Source organism: Pteropus medius, unplaced genomic scaffold (assembly GCF_902729225.1).
Source record: "Pteropus medius unplaced genomic scaffold, Ma_sr-lr_union100, whole genome shotgun sequence".
NCBI classification, from domain to species: domain Eukaryota; kingdom Metazoa; phylum Chordata; class Mammalia; order Chiroptera; family Pteropodidae; genus Pteropus; species Pteropus medius.
Genome location: NW_024350319.1, coordinates 9063184 through 9085773, shown reverse-complemented (window position 1 = coordinate 9085773; position 22590 = coordinate 9063184). Strand labels below are relative to the sequence as shown.

General features: G+C 36.7%; 2 protein-coding genes and 3 non-coding genes across 9 annotated transcripts in view; all 5 read right to left on the bottom strand.

Annotated features, from left to right (window-relative positions):
* MSH4 (mutS homolog 4) overlaps positions 1 to 13738 on the bottom strand; it is a 70440-nt gene extending 56702 nt beyond the window's left edge. Inside the window, exons 1-2 of the mRNA XM_039838614.1 lie at positions 12794 to 13738; positions 6473 to 6655 (exon numbers count right to left, since the gene is read on the bottom strand). Coding sequence (XP_039694548.1) covers positions 6473 to 6655; positions 12794 to 13025 — 415 coding nt within the window. The 5' untranslated portion in view covers positions 13026 to 13738. The remainder of the gene's footprint in view (positions 1 to 6472; positions 6656 to 12793) is intronic.
* A 776-nt stretch (positions 13739 to 14514) lies between these two features.
* Positions 14515 to 22330, bottom strand: RABGGTB (Rab geranylgeranyltransferase subunit beta). Of its 5 annotated transcripts, none has more exons than XM_039838609.1 (9): positions 22249 to 22330; positions 21075 to 21182; positions 19720 to 19917; positions 19079 to 19184; positions 18206 to 18258; positions 18012 to 18122; positions 17382 to 17507; positions 15370 to 15519; positions 14768 to 15046 (listed from the first exon to the last, which is right to left on the bottom strand). In XM_039838609.1, exons 1-9 carry the CDS (start codon positions 22249 to 22251, stop codon positions 14906 to 14908), a joined length of 996 nt encoding a protein of 331 aa, XP_039694543.1. In that variant the 5' UTR covers positions 22252 to 22330; the 3' UTR covers positions 14768 to 14905. The 5 variants fall into 5 exon arrangements, with proteins under 5 accessions (XP_039694546.1, XP_039694544.1, XP_039694545.1 ...); XM_039838613.1 differs by lacking the exon at positions 22249 to 22330 and adding an exon at positions 22196 to 22220; XM_039838612.1 differs by lacking the exon at positions 19720 to 19917 and having other exon boundaries at positions 14515 to 15046.
* Positions 19512 to 19582, bottom strand: LOC120583575 (small nucleolar RNA SNORD45). Its single transcript, XR_005647814.1, has one exon. It is a non-coding gene; the product is annotated as a small nucleolar RNA SNORD45 (small nucleolar RNA).
* Positions 20677 to 20758, bottom strand: LOC120583574 (small nucleolar RNA SNORD45). Its single transcript, XR_005647813.1, has one exon. It is a non-coding gene; the product is annotated as a small nucleolar RNA SNORD45 (small nucleolar RNA).
* Positions 21370 to 21448, bottom strand: LOC120583576 (small nucleolar RNA SNORD45). Its single transcript, XR_005647815.1, has one exon. It is a non-coding gene; the product is annotated as a small nucleolar RNA SNORD45 (small nucleolar RNA).
* Positions 22331 to 22590: the final 260 nt, after the last annotated feature.

Sequence of the window (22590 nt, the reverse complement as noted above, 5' to 3'; positions counted from 1 at the left end):
CTCATTTAATTATCATAACAATTCTATCAAATAGACATCAATATTTTCTCCATTTACTTATAAGGACACTGAGGCATAGATGGAACTGGTAGAGTCAGAATTTGTACCCAGGCAGCCTCGCTCCTGAGCCAGTGCTCTTACCCACTACAAATGTTATACATAGAGACTGAGTTTATATTAGATCTACAGAAGTCGGCTTAAGTTCTGCAAAAGAATATGAACTTCCTATTTTTAATTGTAAAATAAATACCAAATTCCAGTGGAAATTCAGTATACTCAAAAGACATTTCCTTTAAACTTCTAAAAGAAAATTTAGTTATCTCTGTTATAAATTAATACTATAATGAGTATCCTTATACATAAAGCTTTTTTCTGGGTCTATTATTATTTTCTTAAAGTGGACCCTTAAAGTCAAATAAAGAAAAACCACCAATTTTAAAAGATCTCATATATATTGCCAAATTTCTTTTCAGAATTGTAATAATTTTTAATTCCATCAGCAATATATGAGAAAAAACAATGTTACAGTATTCTTACCAAAACTGACTTCTGAAATGTATTAGTATAATCGGCTATTAGACAGGTGCTTAAATTTACATTTTTAAAAATTACTATAAAAATGGAACATAATTTTAACATCTGTTTTCTGTATTTTCTTTTGAGATGTTTATACCTTTCTAATACAATTTTTACTAAGTCTTAATGATTTCAATGTTTTTATGAGAACTTTGTAAGTCAATAACAAAAATTAATAGTTACTACCCTTTTTTTATATCTCAAAGATGTCTCCTTTGTATAGATAATATCTTCCTTTATATCTTCCTTTATTGCTTTTCTAAGAAACTCCTCCACTGAAATATTTGGTATGCATTACTACTTCTTTCTTATTTTTTTTAGTTTCAAGTATACAGTACATTGGTTAGACATCTATATAGTTCATAAAACGATCCCCTCAATTGCACACTCCCTCCCCTGACCCTCCATCTAGCCAACATATTAATGATAACTGCTTTCTTTATGCTGTGTTCCCCATCCCTGTGACCATCCATCAGGTTCTAATTTGTACTTCTTTAGCCCTTCATCCCATTCTCCCAGGTCCCCAAAGCCCCCTCCACTGACGCCAAATTGTCCATTATATTTGTGAGTCTGTTTTTGATTAGTTTGTTCTTTTTGTTCCTTAGATTCGCATATAAGTGAAATCATATAGTGTTTATCTTTCTCTATCTGACTTAAATAACTTTTAGGTCTGTCAAAGCAATATCTTTTCCCATCCTTTTAGTCTGTGTGTGTCTTTTAATCTGAAGTGAGTCTCTTATAGGAAACATGTAAGGGTCTTTTCTTTCCATTCATCCACTCTATCTTTTAGTTGGCGCACTTAATTCTTTTCCATTAAAGGTACTTATTGATAGGAATCTAGTTGTTACCATTCTTTATTCCTGTTTTTGATACATGTTTTTTCTTCTTAAAGAAGTCCCTCCAACATTTCCTGTAATATTGGCTTGATGGTGATAAATTCCTTTAGCTAATTTTTGCCTGGGAAGCTCTTTATCTGTCCTTCAACTCTAAATGATAGCTTTGCTAGATAAATTATTCTTGGCTGTAGGTCCTGGGTCTAATATTTTTTTGCCAAGCCCTGCATAGTTTCTTTTGAGAAATCAGCTGCCAGTCTTATGGGTGTTCTCTAATATGTAATTATTTGTTTTTCTCTTGCTGCTTTTAATATTCTTTCTATTTAATCTTTGGCATTTTAAATATGATGTATCTTGGTGTGGGCCTCTCTGGATCCCTGGTTTTTGGAATTCTTTGAGCTTCCTGGGGTTTTATGTCTATTTCCTTCACCAGGTTAGGGAAGTTTTCCATCATTATTTCTTCAAACAGCTGTTCAACATCTTGATTTTCTTCAGTTATACTGATCAGCCTGATATTTGGACCCTTAATAGTGTCCCATATGTTCCTTAAATTATTTTTATAGTTTTGACATCTTATCTCTTGCCATTCTGATTGCATGTCCTTGGCTTTCCTGTCCTCTAGGTAGGACATTTGATCTTTTTCTTTATTCACTTTGTTTATTCCTTTGCTTATTCCATTTAATATACTTCTCATCTCAGATAATGTGTTCTTCATTTCAGACTGGTTCCCTTTTATAATTTCCATTTCCATTTTTATGTTTTTTATCTCTTTGTTGAAGTTCTCACTGAATTTATCTACACTTCCCAAAAGTCCATTGAGCATCTTTATAGCCAGTGTTTTGAACTCTGCATCTGTTAGATTACTTGACTCCATTATATCTGGATCTCTGTTCTGTTCTGTCATATGGTTTCTGTTTCTTTGTCTTCCCATTTTGGCTGCCCTTCCATGTCTGTTTCTATGTACAAAGCAAAGCTCCTAAGTCTCCCGGTCTTATTAGTGTGGATTTGTGAAGTAGGGGTCTAGTGGCACAGTCCTGAGAGGGGTTCAGCTGCAGGCCAAACTTAGCCCAAGACTCTGCCCCTTCAGGGCCACCTATTAAAATTCAGCAAGCGAACCACAGATGTCATGCTTAGAGCTGCCTCAAAAGGCCACACCAGAAACCGAGGCCACCTGGCTCCAGTGTGAGTCTAGATGCTGCTCAGCAAGGAACATCTGACTGACTGAGGCTATACCTGGATGAGGCTAAACCTGGGTGGGACGGCGAGTTGGGGGAGGTGAGGTTTCAGGGAATCCTTTGGGCGGAGCGACCTCTGTTATCCAGTTTGATGACATCACAGCTATGGCAGCGCTGTGTCTACGCATTGGGAGGAGGGAGGGCTCAAAAGGGAACAATGGATACTGTCAGCACTTCTGTACAGAGCGAGTCTCACCTCAGCCCTCACTCGGAAAATGTCTCCTTGTAAGTCCCTGGTGACCCCTGCGCAGCCGAATCGGCACTGGTGCTCAGAGCGAGCAGGTCTGTCACCGTGAAAATCCACTCGCAGACGTGGCCCCTTTAAGAGGCAACTGCCTCTGCTGCAGCCTTTGTGTCACTCAGCGGCTCAAGACCTGGCAGCCCCGCGTCCTTGCCCCGTTGTTCTACCTTTTGCCGTTGTAGAGGGATGAACAGAGCTTCTATCATCTACGCCATTTTTTTTCCTCCCCTCTTCTAATTTTTTGAGTTGTTTTGTTCACTTTGATTTTTAACCTGGGCAGAATTCTGAGCAGTACATTTGTCGTCCACATGTATGAAATGAGTGATGATCAGAAGTACAGATTTAGACTCATTCATAAACAGTTTTTAATGGTCTAGCTGGATGGTCAGGGACTTGAAAAGAACAGAATTGGAAGATGGTGACTCTCTTAGAATGGGCATAAACTTTTAAAATGTTTGTATTTCATGTGAATACCCATCAAAGGACATTCACTGTAGAGGAGACGCTTAATAATCATGTGGACAAAATGATATGCTCTGTCAAGTAGCCTCTTTTCCTAGCCATCCCATTGCTTCCACAAAAGACCCATGAACAAAGTGGCCATGGTTACAAGGATGGAGCCTATGCATGGGCTCAAAAATACAAACTTCCTCTTACCAAAGATGATCTGGTTAACGACACAGCTTAGTGCCTAATCTGCCAATAGCAGAGATCAACATTAAATGCCCCCAAAAGCAATACTCCCCAGGGAGACAGCCCACCACCTTAGGTTCATTACACTGGATTTCTTCCGTCATGGAGGGAGAAGATATTTGCCCTCATTGGAACAAACAATATTCTAAATATGGATTTGCCTTCTTTGCCCACAATGCTTCCACCATCATCACATTCTGTGAACTCACAGAATGACTTATCCACCATCATGACACTCCACATAGTACTGTCTCTGATCAAAGAACTCATTTCACAGCAAAGGAAATACATCAATGGGCTCATGCCCATTAAATCAACTGGTCTTACTGTATACACCATCATCCAGAATTGTCTGGCTTAACAGAAAGGCAGAATGGCTTATTGAAGACTCAGTTATAGTACCAACTGGGAAACAACATCCTGAAAGAATGGGTTCTGCCTTAGAGAATGCAGCGTATATTTTGAATCAGAGACCATTATATGATGCCGTATTCCTCATAGCGAGAATACACAGGTCCAGGAATCAATGGGTGGAAGTGGGAGTGGCTAGTCTCACTAGCATACCTACTAACCCACCTTAAGAATTTTTGTTTCGCATCTTGGCAACTTTGAGCTCTGCTGGAGATGATAGTCTCCACAAGGTTATTGGTTCCACCAGGTGATACAACAATGGTTCTACTAATATGGAAGACAAAACTACCACCTGGCCATTTTGAGCTCTTTATTTATGCTACCAAACCAACAGGTTAAAAAAAAAGGAGGGTGGCGGTTGACTCTGATTACCAAGGGGAAATCACATTGCTATATACAATGGAGGCAAAGTGGACTATGTATGGAACCCAGGAGATTCTCTGAGGCACCACTTAGTATTTCCAATAACAAAGATTAATGGAAAACTGCAGCAACCAAAAAAAGTTAGGATGACTAAAGATTCAGACCTTTCAGGAATGAATGTTTTTAGATCATTCCACCCTTATTGCTGGAGGTAAGGGAATTATGAAACGAGCAGTATAAGAAAGAAGCCATAGATATCAACTACAACTCATGAACGATTACAGAAACAAGAACTTTAGTAGTTATGAATATATTCTCTATACTTTGTTACATGCATGTGCTAATTTGTATAATCATTTTCTTCTCTTCAATTTTAAAAAATTTGGTACACAAGTTACTACAGGTTAACTTTACAATTTAGTGTTTAGGTAACTGAATATTCAGTGGGACCATGACCGAATTTGGGATAATTAATACACAATGGCTGTTGGTACCATGAGTCTTCTCATTTTGGGGAAGTGAGAACGTTCTCACTTGTTAAGAATAGATGTATCTTATTAGGTAGAGATACAGAGTCATTCTGTTCTAAAGGAGTCCAAATGTGTGTAGTAGGATACACATGGAAGTCAAGTGGTCAAAAGAGATATGCCAGTTATCAATTTATTATCACTCAGCTCCCAATTCAGCCTTCAATATAAGCTCTGCAATAATGAACAGAATTCCTATGAGTACTTCTCTTTTAAAGTATGCATAATATTAAGCATTTTCAGTACAGGATACTAGAGGGACTCTGTAGGATGAAGGGCTCTCCTGCAGTTTTCACTGCAGCACAGTGGGCCAGCGTGTAGGTATGAAAACATATACTCAACTCACATACCCAGAATGTGCTGTCCCTTGGCAATCTCACAATCCTGGCATGTTAATATAATAACCTTCCTATAGCCCTCTTGATACAGACAACTACACTCTTCCTGTAGCCCACTCTTCCTGTTTCTTCACCCTCTCCTCAAGTTTGTCTCCCATAGTCCTCTTGATGCTACTGCCTTCCCAACAGGTAGACTGAGTGCTACAGGCCTCCTGTCCATATGAGTCTACTTTCATTGTATATCCATGTGCCAGCCAGAAGAGGTGGTACATGTATACAATGGAATATTACTCAGCCATAAAAAAAAAAAGAATGAAATCTTGCCTTCTGCAACATGGATGGACCTAGAAGGTATTGTGCTGAGTGAAGTGAGTCAGACAGAGAAAGAAAAATACCATATGATTTCACTTATATGTGGAATCTAAAGAACAAAATAAATAAAACAGAAACAAACTTATAAATACAGAAAACATTTTGATGGTTCCAGATGGGATGAGAGTTGAGGGAGCAGGGTGGTGAGTGAAAAAGGGGAAAAGATTAAGAGGTACAAATTGATAGTTACAAAATAGTCATAGGAATGTGAAGTATAACAAAGAATGTGGTCAATAATTTTGTAATAACTATGAATGATATCAAATGGGTACTAAATTTATCAGGGTGATCACTTTGTAACTTATATAAATGTTTAATCATAATGTTGTAAACCTTATGTATATCAACAAAATATCTCATACATTGCTAGTAAGAATGTAGCTGACAGACCCACTCAGAAAAACAATTTATCATTATCTTGTAAATACACTGACATACCCTATAACCAAGAAATTCAACTAGATGTACTTTGGATAATGCTTACCCATGAAGACTTATTTCATTCATTTTTCCTTTGAGAAAAACTAGTAGATTTAGATAAAATCAAAATTTAAGTATTTTTTAAAAAACCACTCAATAGTATTATCAGGATAAGCTTCTAGATTTAAATAAACATCACATATAAAGGGAGACAACTTTTTGAGCTTTTTTGACAGAACGGTTAAGATAATGTAGACCTGCATTTATTAACAAACTATCAGAAACTATGAAGCCTTATTAACCATGTCTCAAATTATGGATATAGATAAATTAATGTATTTATCTTTCAGTCATTCATATCAGTTACAAATCACTTCAAATGAACCTAACCACCCTAATTTAGAATTTACAAAACATTTAAAGTTTCAAAAAGTCATCTACGTCAATATTCTAATCATTTTACCTGAATATCCCATTTGCGGTGTCCAACTTTTATGACCTGATCTCTGGGGATTTCCAGCAGACAATGGAGTTTTTAGTGTCTGAAGATAATTACTACCTCGTGCAGAAGATGAGCTTGTACTAAAAGTAAATTTTGATGCAAATGTTTTTTCTGCATAAGATCTGTTGTTGCTAAAGCATGAACCTAAATTAGAAAAATTAAATATCAGTTATTAAAATTAAGAATTATATAACAACATATTAATCTCTACAATTTATACCATCTTCATTTGCTATAAAATTTCATCTGCTGATTTTTAAATATAACAAATCATGACAAATTACATTATTGATAATCTTGTACTAAAATATAAGGAAAAGTGCTTGCAAATATGGCTTTTGCTTTTACAAATTCACTAAGACCTCCTAATCTTAAAATATACCAGATACAATTACTTTGTAATTATAAGCCCACTTTTCCTTTATTGACTTCATTGAAATTCTCTCCTCAAGTAAATGGTACAAATAGTTTTAAACTCACCTGAATTCAGTTCCTTATTTATGTACTTACCTATTGATATATTACCTATTTTAACAGGTTGTCATAAAACTTGAAAGAATGTACAAAAACAGCTTAGCATAGCATCTTGGCACATACAAGTTCTTTAAAAAAAATAATGGGGCTCTTTTCTCTGATTCCCCTTGATTTCCATGCAACTTTCTATTTTGATTTTCAAACCACTGGCTTTTAGTTTCTTTTGCCAGATATTTTTTCTTCTGTTTGTCTCTTAACTATTGGCTTCCCAGGGTTCCATACTTTTTCACCATTGCTTACAAATCAACATTATACAGTTTTATAGGCATTTTGTCTACTATCTTGGTTCCTATTAATTTTTATTTCCTGGCAATTCTCAAGCCTTCATATACAGTCCTAACTCCTCTCTTGCACTGTAAACCAAAGGTTGGCGAACTTTTTAATAAAGGGCCAGATGGTAAATATTTTAGGCTTTGTGGGATATAGGGTTTGTCACAATTACTCAACTCTGACACTTTAACGGGAAAGCAGCCATAGACCATACATAAATCAATGAGCATGGCTCTATTTCAATAAAACTTTATAGATACTGAAATCTGAATTTCATGTAATTTTCACATGTCACAAAATATTCCTCTTTTACCTTTTCAGCCCTTTAAAAAAGCAAAAAAAAAAAAAAATCCTTACCTTAGGTCTATACCTGCATTATTCGATATAGTAGCTACAAGCCACATGTGCCTATTTACATTAAATCAGAAATAAAATTAAAAAATCAGTTCCTTAGTCACACTAGCCACATTTCAAATGCTCAAAAGCCACATTTGACTAGTAGCTACCATATTAGACAGCATAGGTATGGAATATTTCTATCACAGAAAGTTCTATCAGTGTAGCTCTAGGTCCCCATATCTAACTACCTTTTAGAAGTAAACCTTTAGATATCGTCCATAAATTTTTTAATGTCCAAAAGTGAACTCATTATCTTTCCCTCAAAATTTATTCTTTATTACCAATTGTAGTCAACTGTACTATCTTGTACCCTTTCACTCAAGTCATAAACTTAGGAGTCATTCTTAACTCCTCTTTCAACAATCCTAACAACCAATTTGTGATCAAGTCTTGGAATTCTTTTTTCTTAAATATTACTAAAGTTTCTCTCTACCTCCATTCCTATTAGCCCATTTAAACCTATATCTTCTCAGATCTTTTGCAAAAGTCTCGAAATTGTTCTCCTTGCCTCCAGTATCATGTCTAATACAGTATTCATATAACCAGTGATCTTTCTGAAAAAGAAATTTCACTGTCTCCCTTTCTTACAACACCTCAGTGTCTCCCCATACCCACCATGATAAAATCTAACTCCTTTACATGGGTCCCAGAAAGAATCAGATGATATATTCAAATGAGATCTTAGATTTTTTTTTTTTTTCCCGAGAACCATCTCTGCCATTACTAGTATGTATATAAACCTACAAAACGAGATGAAAGAAATAACCAAGGGAGCGGATATAGATAAAGAGGAGAGAAGACATCCTAGAACTGAGCACTGAGGCACTTCAATGTTAAGATAACAAGAGCAGGTATCAGAGAAGGAATAGCCAGTGTGGTAGGGAGAGAACCAACATAGAGAAGAGGCCTGGAAGGCAAGCGAAGAAAAGTATTTCAAGGAAGAAAGAGTGATAAACTGCTAATTAAGTCAACTAAGTCAATTAAGATGAGACATGAGAACATATCAATTGATTTGGCAATGTGATGATCTCAACTCAAGGAATTTCAGGAAGGAGAACTAAGAAAATATGGTAGGACTGCAAGAAAACTCCACTGGCCCACCTGAGGTTAGTGGTCACGGACTTAAAATAACACCAGTTATCAACATTATGAGGTTTTCTCTAGCCTTGCTCAGCCATGTGGATACAGATGCACATTAGCAGAGGGGTGGGATTTAACCAGTGTTGGGTTCTCCTAGGTGGGAATGATATAGGAAAAGAGGCATAAGGGATTCAAAGGTATATGGAAAAATGCAATTATGATGATGGACCATGAAATTTAGGCTTCCTAACGAGGGAAGTGAGCACAGGCAGGCAGTGGTAACAGGCAGTTAAAAAGGTAGTAAATCAATGGGGGATGGATCTTGGTGAGGCTGAAGAAATGTGTAGATTTTAGAACTGTGACTGGTTCTGAGAAGAAAGAAGTGGTGCTGTAAAGAGGCTAGGGCCTGTTAATATTCTACCTAGTGCAAAACGAGACCTTTGGAATATAAGTATTTCTTGAATTATTTCAGTAAGTGGTGGTTGAAATGGCTGCTCATTCCTGGTTTTATACAACATAGAAAATTACTGTTTTAATAACATCAAGTTTCTTTAAAACACCTTTCACACCAAATCTCACTTTGTTATTATTTTTATTTTTTAATTACAGTTGACATTCAATAATATATTAGTTTCAAGTGTACAGCATAGTGGTTAGACATTTGTATAATTTACAAGGTGATCCCCCAGATTCATCTAGTATCCACCTGGCACTATAGTTACTACAATATTATCAGCTATATTCCCTCTGCTGTACTTTACATGCCCATGACTATTTCATAACTACCAATTTATACTTCTTAATCCTTTCACCTTTTTCACCCAGCTCCCCACGCCTCCTCCCATTTATAACAAAATGTTCTCTGTATCTATGAGTCTATTTGTTTTGTTTGTTCATTTATTTTGTTCTTTAGATTCCACGTAAGTGAGATCATATGGTATTTGTCTTTCTGCCTGACTTATTTCACTTAGCATAATACCTAGGTCAATCCATACTGTCACTAGAATAATTTGAGGTGAGCTTGATAAAGGGAATATTTACAAAAGTATGGACAGGATATAAGGATATCACCAAAAGGAAGTGTCTAGAACCAGGACAAAGTATGCTCCATTACCATTCCTAGGCTTAAAGGGGCTAAGGAAAGGAGTGGTTATCAGAAACTAGAAACAGAAAAGGCTGTGTCTTATTCTCAAGTTACTTTTGTACTCCAAGCCCATTCTTGAAACTTCCTTGTCTTGGTTCTCCAATTTCCTTGCCCCCTATTTTGCTTGTACCTTCTTAATCTTCTCCCCTCTGGTCTCAAATATACCAGTAATTTTCAAATCTGTATCTCTCCTAAGTTTCTCTTCTTAATCCTAGATCCATATATTCAATTGCCTTAATACAGATGTCCCAGAGATGCTTCACATTCAACATGTCCATACAGAACTCAATTTTCTCTCTAAAAGTTGCTTCTCCAACAAAATTCCTTTTTTTTCAGGAAGCAGTACTACCATTTCTCCAGTCACCAAAGCCAGAGACTCAGTTGTTGGCATGGCAGACAAAAGCTACTTGCCTCCCAGACCAAATTCCTACAAGTAATTCAAGTTTATCTGTTATCAGAAGACCCTCCTGCTCTAACCAAACAAAATTATTTGCAGTTCTACCAGCATGACATGTCACACTTCTGTGCCTTTACATGTGGTTTACTTTAAAGAATGTTCAGTTTCTCTTCTTTTCCTTCCCTTTAGCTGACATTCTGTCCTATTTATGCTTCAATACTAGCTCAAATTGCATTTCCTCTGTATATTTTCTCATTTTTGTATCCCTAATTTAGTAGTAAAGACCTCAAAAATCTGCCAATAGCTCAAATATAGTTATCTTTTAAAAGTGTATTTATTGATGTTTAAGTCTATCTTCCCAACTGAACAATAAGTTCCTTGAGAGCACAGATTATCACCCTTAGCTCTTAAAATAACTATTTCACTATTCCTCCGTAAAATGGGAACAAAAAAATTAATTTGCAGAATTACTGTGGGGATCAGAGATACCACATGACTAGTAAGAAGACAGAACAGAATAGGTGCTCCTTAATTAGGGGATGTTCTTATTACTGCTGAAAATAGCGGGTGAAAAAGGATTTCGTGAAGGGGATTATATTGACAATGTGAACATATATTTTGCCTTGGAAAACTCGAAGTAGCCCGGTTACATTAGAAAGTAGGATAGATATTAAGAAGTGATGGAAATAAGGGCATAAAAATTGAAACAGATCCCAAATAGCCTTGAATAGCCTGCTAGAGTTCTTTTACCTGCAAATACAAACCCACTGATATAAGTGGTAAGGGATATAAGATTTTCATTTTCCCTATGACTCTGGTAACACTAAGCTTGGAAGGAATATTTAGGAGTTTGAGACAATAATTCAGAAAAAATGAGGGCCTGTAATGGCACAGAGATAGAAAGGGACAGAATTATTTAAAAAGTAAAGATACATAAGACTATATTTAGATGTTGCGAGTGAGGGAATACTTGAATTGTTGAAGTCTTCTAAGTTTAAGATTTAGGCAGCCCAATGATTGAGATAAGTATGAGAAACAGGTTGAAGAGCTGCAGAGAGATGAATTAAATTAATCATATAGTGAGTCTCAGGTATCCATTGGTCTCTCACTAGAAACTTCACAAGACAGTCTGAAATAGGAATCTAGACCATAGATGAATCGGAGCTGTGGTGATTATCACATCCAGGATGAAGTGGCCTAGAAAAAAAACTCTAGGGACAAAGCAATGATTTGAAAATTAACAAGGTGAGCACAGCAGTTCTCTGGAACGTAGGAGAAAATTGGAAGAGTGAAATCAAGGAAACCAAATTAAGAGAATTCAAGATAAGACTGGTCAAGAATATTAAATACAGCGGAAAGGTCACATGAGATGACCATTGTATATAACATGTTACCCTACCATTAAATTGCAACGGCATGTGAAAAAAATGGCATTGGTTTTCTCACAAGTGGAGTGACCAAATATAAACGAGTTGAACAAATTTTGAAGGGCATACGTTTTTAAATATTAAACATGCTATTAACTCGAAAAAAAGGTTAAATTTAATCTATTTTCATCACATCCTAGAAGGCTTGAAGACTTAAGTCTAGCAGCCAAGAGGTCCGCCACTCATCACCAAACTTGTAGACAAATTCCGTCATCTGTCATACGCAGTTGACCCTTGAAAATGGACTATGAGGATCCACTTACATGCAGATTTTTTCCAAATACTATAAATGTATTTTCTCTTTATTTTTATTTTTTTTAGGCGAGGCAACCCTTAGTTGACCTCACAGATTGCAAGGACCTTGTCAGCTTACAAGCCCTTATTTTTTTATTTTTTACGCCTACACCACCTGGTCTTCCTAGGTGGTCTCTCATTCAAGTACTAACCAGGCCGACTCTGCTTAGCTTCCGAGATCACAAGGGATCCAGCTTGTTCAGGGTAGCATGGCCATAGACTGTATTTTCTCTTCCTTATGATGACTTCCTTCTTAATGACATTTCCTTTTCTCTAGCTTGATTGTAATACAGTATATAATGCATGTATCATACAAACTACGTGTTAATAGACTCTCTTATCGGTAAGGCTATTAAGTTTTGGGAAAGTCAAAAGTTATACAGGGATTTTCCATTGGGTAGGGTTGGTGACCCTAACACTCCCCACCCCATTGTTCAAGAGTCAACTGTATTTGGGGGGGGGGGGGGATGGAGGCGGTTAGGGTAAGAAAGGACATCATACCAGGCAGTTCAGCCTTCCTCAAAACTGAGCCATCCACCATCGTAGCTTTGTAATAAAACCCATTTCGATAGTCCAGTCTTTTAATAACTCTGGCCATGGAATTCCCAGAGCACTCCGTTCTCGTCCTCCAAACAAACTCCAACTGAAAGTTCTCTGTGCCAACCAACCAACACTACCTGAACTTCCACAAGCTGCAGGACCCTACCCCATGAAAAATTCTCACATTAAGTCCTTGCCTTGAGCTGGCTGGGAGCTTGGCATATGGCATGGGAGACTGCTGCTGCTGCTGCTCCGGTCGCCGGCGGCTCCAGACGTGCCCGTAGGAGTGAAGGCCGAGGCCTTAGCTGAAGGGTGGCTCTGAGGAGTCTCCTTGAGTCCGATATTGTAGCGGGGACCTTGTGACCGAGCCTCTACCGATGAGGGGGCACCCCCGGGAACTGAAGGTGCAGCTATCTCAGGCCTCAGCATCTTCGCAGTCTCTTCAGACACAGGAATGAAATTTCTGAGAGCACCCTCACGGAGCCCAGAGACAGACTAGACGCGGGGGAAAAAGAGGCAGGACGTGACGCACGGAGCTGCAGTGCGCAGGCGCAGAGCTGCAGCACGCAGGCGCACAGGGACCCAACTTGCCGCACCAGTACATCCTTCCCCGTCCACACTTAGTTCTCAATGCCAATACCTCCCACATGATTTGGTTATGAGATTAATGAGGTTCGGCCCTCCTCAACCGCGGCTACCATCTGAACGGAACTCCTCATGGCCAATCAATGACCAATTTGGTAGCCCCATTTTTCGTATAACGTTTTCCCTTACCCCAAGGCGTCTGGTGCATATCATTCCCCACACAGCCCCAAATACACTAGCTTCTTTTTAAACATAGAAACTTGTCTATCACTGTGCACCTAGAGCTTATGAGCAGAAACAAATTTAACACACTTCTCTACAACTCTTCAAACTTTGGTCGTGAGGCTAAATATGCCATTAACTCTTACAGCATAAACACCCACGAGGCTTTCATTACTGCAGAATTGCCTTTCAGCCAGTAAAGATATGGTTGGCTGTATACATAGTGGAACAAGGGAAAGAATGGGTTTTGCGGGGGGACAGCTTTAACAAGTTTCCAGTCTCTCACTGTCTTGGACTGTGGTTTCACACAGGTACTTAGGAGCAAACTACACAAATTCAAACTCTAGCTTCACAACAAATGACCTTTGGGAAATATTTACCTGTTTACTCTTCTTAAATATGGAATTAGCACTAACTTCATAGATAGGATTTAGAAACAGAATAAAGCACTCTGGACACTATTAGAAGACACTCATTTAAAACATTATTGAATTTATGCATTTATCACAATAAAGCAGGTATTTAACAACATAGTTCACCCACAAGCAATGACTGCATTTTGCAAAACTTCAAATACTTCTGACACCATTTTAAGTTTCATCCAAAGACTTCCAAATTCATAAACTGCAATTTAGTCAAAACTCTAGTGAATTTCATGCAAGCACCTACATTCAAGGTGTTTAACCATGTATTATTGGTCAACAATGTTGAGTGAACCACTACTTGTGTAACACTACTCTTAAAATGACACAGGTTATTGCAAACACACTTGAGAAAAATTTCAACTTTCACCTCGCAAAAAATGTTCATTAAAATACTTTATTTCACCAAGAATGTAAAAACTTTTAGAGAATAGTTGTGCTCATTTTAGTCTTTCTGAAAACACGGGTACACAAAATATTGTGGCAACTATTACTTGTCTCCTTATTAAGGGGAAAAGACCAACCATCGCTTAAGAAGCTGGCATTTTGACATGTTAAAAATGAGAATAAAGTGTAGTCCCGATTGTAATCATATTCTAAGACGAACTGTCATTTACCTAAATCACTGTGACCAACTCAGAGTTAACCATAAACCTATGAAATACTCCCAAATTTCAACAGCCATTTGGTTTTGTAAATCTTTTAATTCATATTTAGAATGAGGCTTATCAATTTTTTTATCAGTTAACATTATCACTGACACAGACCAATTTACATGAACTATCATACATAAAAATATGAAGGAAGCACAGGATAAAATCAAGTATAACACTTGACTTCAACTAAATAGTTCTTAAAGATTACTGCTACAAAGAATATAAATACATTAAAGTATAAACCAAATATTGTACTCAGAAAAGCTGAAGACACACTAGGCCTTTATTTTACAATATGTATAATTATACAATTTATTAAAAATCAATACATATACAAAATATTAACATATTGTTTGGTAAGCACTTCAAATACAGAAATGTTAAGATGGCAAAACTATATTGAGCAACTTATGCATCAGTGAACCTAGCTCACTAGTTCAGGCTGAACATTCACTCTCCGAAGTACTTCCTCAGGCATGCAAAAAACAGGACTAACGGGTTTAATCTGTTCTTCTCCCAAAAGTGACAATCCAGCAATTCCAAATAAAGTATGAAAAGGATCAACCTATTAAGAAAATAAGAATTTACTGTTACAAAACCAAAACTTCTAAATCCCTGCTTCTGAATAATTATATTGGAGCCCATTATCTCCTTTACTTGAATGTATGTTTCAAATTTTCTGAATAAAAATGGCTTCAAATTATGGTTTTTAAACACAGGATCTCTACCATACACTTAACTTTTTGGCAACAGTGATTAACAAAAAAGCATCCTATTTCAAAGCAACACTTGGAAATATCATCCATTTCTATGTCTGGAATAGCTTTGAACCATAGAAGTAATGCAAAGCAACACTGAAACTATTATGTGAGTGTCAGAAATACTTGCCATATCTCCTGGCCTGTCTGCAAATCCTCCTGTTTCTTCATCTTGACACGCTAAGATGAAACTACGTAGTTTCTCTCTATCAATCCAATGAAGCCTTCCAATTATCTTTAGGGAAGCCAACACCCACCATGAATAGCAGACATCTGGTAACTAAGGGGGGAAAAAAGGCAAAGTTGATAATTTTATTCTCTAGTCCAGCGGTCTCCAACCTTTTTGGCACCGGGGACTGGTGCTCTCATGAGAATCTAATGCCTGATGATCTGAGGGAGAGCTGAGGCAGTAATGCTAGCACTGGGGAGTGGCAGCAAATACAAATGAAGCTTTGCTCACCTCCTGCTGTGGGCCCAGGGGCTGGGGATCCCTGCTCTAGTGCACACAGCAGGTGGCGAAGAATCAAAGGATATACTGACTTGCAGTGTTTGAAATGCTGAAACCCATAAATACAACTGCTTAGAATGAAAAGATAATCACTAGAAAAGACCAAACACTCCAATCTGCAGAAACACATGCTTTATGCTTGTTTCAGTACTTTATGACAAACATCCATCTACCTGTATTTCTACCTGCAATGAATGCCTAACTTAGCCCCTTACCCAAGAAGCTGGAGTTAAGGCCCATGAAATTCATGGTGATGTATATTCCATTTCCCCAGGTAGAGCATTTCCAACAAATACTATCCAGGTAGGCAGTATTCTTGATTAAAAATCACCTATAGCCTGGATTTTTTTAAACACGGTCAACTTGAATTTAAGAAATGCAAATGATCCTATCTTAGAATTAAGAATCTTCAATTCAAAACAGTCCTCAGTTGATTCATAAGCGCATTAAAAGCTGTCCTAGATGTTAAGTGCAGGTTCCTGGAAATCCCTACTCATTTTCTAATTGTTGAAAGTTGCCCAGGTTTTCCATCAAACCTTAACTAGAACCTACCTGTGGTTATTTCCCTACCCTTTAACTTATATAAATATCAAGCAAGCAAAACTAAACAAAAATGAAAACCACCACTCCCTATCGTATTTTTTAGGTCAGGGCTCAAGCAAGCTACAGATTGAGTCAAATCTTGACTACAAGAAAAAAGTTTGTGTAATTTTTAAAGTTTCTTTTGACAGGAAAATCATATAAAATATCAGTGTGTCCGTAATTTTATTGAAACACAGCCATGCCCATTCATTTCTTATTGTCTATAGCAACATTTGCCCCTTAGGGCAACAAAACCCTATGTCCTACAAAGCTGAAAATACTGTCTGGTCCTTACAGACCCAATTTAGAACATAATGTGTGAGAGATTAATGAAAACTGGACTTGTCAAAGAAAATTTAATTATTGTCTTTCAAATTCAAGTCAAAAATTAGTTTTTTTTTTAATTAATGATTTTAATGAAAATTTTCTAACTTTTAAAAAAATCTTTGACAACTCCATTTTTCTTTAATACCAGTAAGTCAACATGGAGATTTTTATACAAGATTTATGTGTTAACAGTAGTCTGGCTCCCAAACATAAACCTTTTAATGTATGGCTGATTCCCCTTGGTACAGGCAGGTCCAGAACTAAAAGGTTTGAAGAACTTCATTTCAATGCCTGACTACAAGGCCTTCAGAAGGGGGGTGGAGGAGGGAGAAGAGGAGACCCTGGACCCTTAAGAATTCACACGATGTGTGCATAGAAATACATTTTAAAGCTAAGTTTATTTGCCCCTTTGGCATTTTCCTTTAGATAACTCGAGAATCTATTTCAGGGTAAGGGAGACCAAAAAAAGATTTGTAAAAAGGGCAACAGAAGGCATCATGCACATCTTTTCTTTAAGTGTCTTTTAAATAGACACCAGGGTTAATTAAGCACTTCAACCCTAGCTGTTTTTCAAAGGGCATTTTTTGTTTCAGAGGCACAGCTAAAAAATACAAGGAAGATAAAAAGCTCATCACTAATTTAGAAAACCAATATTGAAAAAAGATAAAGTGGTACTCACTCAAGGTTATAAAGCTAATAGAACAGTTTATCTTAAGAAACAATACCTTCTCTGGCCTTCCATTGAGTCCACCTGAAGGTAACTGTCGTTCACAAAGCCACCAACCAAGTAGATCAGAATTTACTTGATGCAACTGATTAGTAATAGCCAGGAATCCTGTGCAACAATAGATCTAAAATTACAGACATAAAGTACATGTGTATAATTTTTTAATAGTAATACAGTGCTAAAAACTTCTCAAATTATTCAAACTCCACTTTATTTCTAAAATTTCCTGACAATCAAATAGTTCGAATTACAAACGTAATTTAAACAAATCCAAGCATGCTATTACTAAGATCCGATTCTGCAATGAAATACCATTGTCAAAATTTCTTCATAGCTAAAAGCATATTTTGACAATCACCGACATATACAATGTTCTCTGGCAAACAGGTGTGTTCAGGACAGATCAAAACAGAATATTTCCAATTGCTTAGTTCATTTGCCTGTGTCAGAGGGTTTCACCAGCAAGGGAATTATCTATAAAGCAAACCACTGTAAAAATGCTTTCCTTAATCAGCAATTAAACAACCTTTACGTAACACCTCATATATTACATTTAGTCAATAACTTCATCCATATTCAAGACACTAAAATTGCTATTAATATATTTTAATCTGTATTAATAAATTACCTGCCCAGCATGAGATTCAGAACCTGGCCTACAACCAAATCCTCCATCAAAGTTCATACATGATAAAACAAATTCAATTGCCTTTTCCACATTAATAGCATCCAGCTTTCCCTATAAACAGAAAAAAAAATGCCTATTAAATTCCAGAGGAATCATGGATGATATTTCATTCTAATACAATAGTCAAAACTTACCAATAGAGCCAAAGTTGCCACCGCACAAAAAGAGAATCTTGTATCAATTTCTCCTAAAAACAAAAGGGATCAAAATGAAACATAAATGTTCTAGAGGTTTCTGATTATAATATATAGTCTAATTTAACTTAAAAACTGAACTACCTGGTTAAATATCCAACAGTTCAAGCTTAAAATTTACTTTTAGGTCACCAGAAGGAAAGCTAAATAAACCTGAAGTGAAATCACTTTACTTCTAAGGAAACTAAGAACTAGAAAACTGCTTTGTTGAAAATATAGCAAATTATAAGTTGCTCATAGAGCCCATAAAAGGAAGATAACAAAGCTGAAAGGACTAGAAAATTTCTAATTACAACTTACCCTATTATATAAAAGTAGATTTTCACATCCCATGAAGCAGCTGGTCTCTCCGGCATGCACTGTATTCAGCCCTACAGTAGAGATTATCTACATTTATCAAGTAAAATACTATTCCCTCCCTCCACTCAAATATTCAGTAAAGTTGTAAAGTTTCTTGAACATTTTCCCCTTGCCAATAAGTAGTTTTCAAAAAACTTTACAAAGCCACCAAATATTGGGGAAAAAGTTCACCTACCTTATCTTTTTTAGACTGGCCCCCTCTGTTCCAGTGCTCCTGTATGCTGACATAACTAGCACAGTGCATGCTGGAACTCCCAGCAAACCATTAATTCCTGTTAGACCAGCTGCTTAGTGGGACCTGAAAAGATTAAAAACTTGAAAATCTCCTTTATAAATTATTAGCAAAGCCAATTCACTGTACTTAAAGTTTTTGCAACAAAGCTTATTACTGTAATAAACACCCAAACATTTCAATATTGATATTTTTGGTAACATGGATGAAACTGACATTACCCCAAATATCTCCAGCAAAAGAACCATCTTCTTTCTGTAGACTCTGAACATATTCTACAACTTTATTTACGTCGATAACATTAATACTATCATACAGAGTAAGAATCTGTAATAAAAACAAACCATGTCAAATAATCTTCAGTAACTGTTCTAATGTTCAACTACCTTTTAAGTTGTCAATCAAGTATCCTTGTCTATGCATAAACTTTTTTCAAACATGCTTTCTTATATGCAATAAAATTTTAAGTATTACCAACAAATCCAAAACTTTTAAATGCATGTGTTCTATGTACAAATTGTAACAGCATTTCAAGACTTAATCTAATTTAGACTTTAAAACCTGTATTTGTGAATTTTCACTAATATCAAAATTAAAACATTTAACTCCACCTAGTGATTTTCAAATATTCATACACTAAACATTGTACCATCCAAGGTCTCAGTGTAATTTTAGAATTACATCTACTTTGGATTCAGCTAATACATGCCATCACATCACTGACCTTGTAGAATAGACTTCATTTGCAAAGATGAGAGTAACTTTTTGACATACTTATGGTTACCTTCCTCAACCTCATTTCAATTTCCCCACTCAGGTAAGAGTATATACTACCAAGACTTGAATTTTAATTAGTATTTACCTGGACAGCACTCAGAGTGTACAGAAGATGAGGATCATGTCCAATACTAGCACTTATTCCACCACACTCATGTTGACATGACTTAATAAATGTGAGAATTTCTTCTCTATTCATGCGATGCAGTTGTCCCATAAGATCCATTACAGTCAGACCCCAATAGATGCCACTCATTCTCAAATACTCAGACATACAGTATTCCTAAAATACACAATTAATGTGCCGTTTGAATTGATGCAGGGGTAGAGATTGAACACAGAAAGCTAGCCAGTTACTTTTTACTTCACTTAATCCATCACCAATAAGTTTAAACTTGTGGCTTTCAAATTTGGGGCATGAGGGGACTATCTTGAAAAGCATGATAAACTCAATTTACTGACAATACAAATACAGCTTTAATCTCTTCCAAAAGCCAAACGTAAGTCAGAAAAAGACCTTTCACAAGTTCGAGGAAAACATTTAAGAAATGTACTTATTAGACATTCTTTTAACATATACTCTTTATGAAACCTTTTTATCAGTAAATGATTTAACTACTTGCAAACCAAAATGGCCAATACATACAAAAGATAAAATGAGTAAGAGTGGCTAATAATGGAGCCATTAAAACAAATCAAAAAAAAAACTGGCACGAAGATTCCAGAAACAAATTTTTGCTATGGTCACCAATGCTTTATATTTTAAGGTTTTGAATCAGTGAGTGGTCTTAGTGGTTTGCTGTGAACCCAAAACCCAGTTTTAAAGAAATCAAGTGAGCAGTAGATAAAAAATAAACATTGCCCTAACAACTCCGTAACTACAAAGTTATGGGAACCAAACACTTAAGAACTTATCAACGATGTTTTCCAAGATGGTATATATAATCCAGTTGTTTGGATACTCCAGGGAAAAATACTTTTCAGTTGACTCATTCACTAATTTTCTAAGATTGTCCCAGAAAGGAAACCAAGTAAGTTTTTCAAGGTCTCAGCGTAATTCTAGAGCTCGTGTTATTACACATCAGCTATTAATTCAGGTAATACATGCCAACACATCATTGACCTTGAAAGTTTACCTCAACTCCAAAAGGAGAAACTTATTCTGCACCTTAAACCTCTTACAAATCTAGACAGGAAAGGAATCTGTCTGCCAAGGCCTCTAAGAGAGTACTGGGAAGAACCGGTGTTAAAATATTTATGTTCCTGCAACCTCACATATCCAAAGGTGTACTTCACAGCATTTCAAGGACCTATCATCAGTCCTTGGCATGCACTGAGTTGGATATTATTAAAAAACACGGGCCATAAATACTGACCTACTGATGATGCCGAATGGTCTGACTTCTTTAAAATAAGCTTTTAACATAAAACCATACATACATAATCATCTTTCTTTGAGCCATAGGATGCGATATAATCTGCATGCTTCTCCAATAATAGGGTGTCGGGTGCATCTGACTTGATGATAACATCCTTCTGTGGTGTGCCCTTTCAAAGTAAAAGTAATGATTTCACATGTTTATTTTTTGATGTTTGATCCCAGAGCATATTCGTTATAAAGCTTAACCTTTCCCTCTAATTTTAAACTAAAAGTTTTTGGCAAGATGAAAAGTGCCAAGTTATCTGACCAAAAAAAATTAAGTACTAAAACCCTGATAAACATTCAGGTATTTTTCAGGTCTCAGAGTAATTCTAGAGCTAAAGTAGTCGTAATCAATTTTAGATTCAGAATACATGCCAGCTCATCATAGACCCAAAAAACTGCCTTCATCTGTTGTTGCTTATCTTTCCCTTAAAGAGTTGAGTAAAATAACCACCACAGAATATTAAAAGCTTATCAGGACAGCTTAAAAGATTTGCACGTAGCAGAAAGCAAGCTGAAGCATTAAAATAAAAATCTAGCCTGCCCATAATTTGCAGTTGTTCGTTAATAAAATCTTATTAATCCCAGAAATTCAAGTTTCAAAGCACTTTCTACGCACCCCCAAAATTATTCCATTTCTCAATAAGTCCCTTTAGCTCCTTCTCCACGAGTTTTATTCTTAGATTCGTTAATTGCAAACAAGCCTCCCGGTTATAAGGACGCTACTTTAGTTCTCCCCATTTTTTATCTTCCTGAGATCACATTGTATTTATTATAAGTAGGTCAAGGTTACCAAAAAATTAATAAATTTCATTTAGGTCCCATTTAAAATTTACTACGTCTTGAGCCATAGATAATATACATGTATATATGGATGAAAATAAGTACCGCTGACCCGCCTGGTTTTGATGGATTAAAAAATCAGGCCTTTGAATCCTGAGGCCTGCCCGACAAAAGGAATCCTGGACAAAATTACAAGCGGCAATCGCGCCCTCGAGGTCTGCAGAAAACGCTGAGTAATACTTCGTCCACTGAGCCCGTCAGAAATTTTACAAGGCTTGTGTTTTAACCCAACCATTCTCCAATATTTAGTCAACAATCCTATCTATAGTCACTGAGCTGCTCAATGTTACCATACCCGGCCACCTCTCGACCCAGCTGGACTGCAGCGAGAAACACAGCAACACTCACCATGTCTAAAGACGAAAAGGAAACTGCGCTCGTTCCTGGGTATAGTTAGGCGGCACGCGCCTGCGCAGAAGCGCCTCTCAGGTCCCCTTTGCGGCCCGACATAGTTGACCAAATTCCTGCCTGCTCCATGGCTGCCCTAGGACCCCACCGACGGCTTATAGCTGTCGTCGCTGCCTGTACCCAAAGTCTCTGGCGACCATTTTCTCGTCTCTTAAGCACATTAATTTGTATGAAACAGTTTTAAGTAATATTTAAATATCTCAATTAATTTTAAGAAATACTTTGTTCTTGAGGCTCTTTGAACTCAGAAGATCTGAAATGGCTGGTAATTAGTAAAGTTCT

Bases quoted from the DNA above. Each gene is read 5' to 3' on its own strand.
- RABGGTB (XM_039838609.1), bottom strand. The intron at 18,123-18,205 runs GTAAGTTTTGAC...TTCTGTTTATAG, and splicing joins TGGCAACTTTGGCTCTATTG to GGAAAGCTGGATGCTATTAA. The intron at 15,520-17,381 runs GTATTGTTTCTT...TTCCCCCCTTAG, and splicing joins TCAATGGAAGGCCAGAGAAG to TTACCAGATGTCTGCTATTC.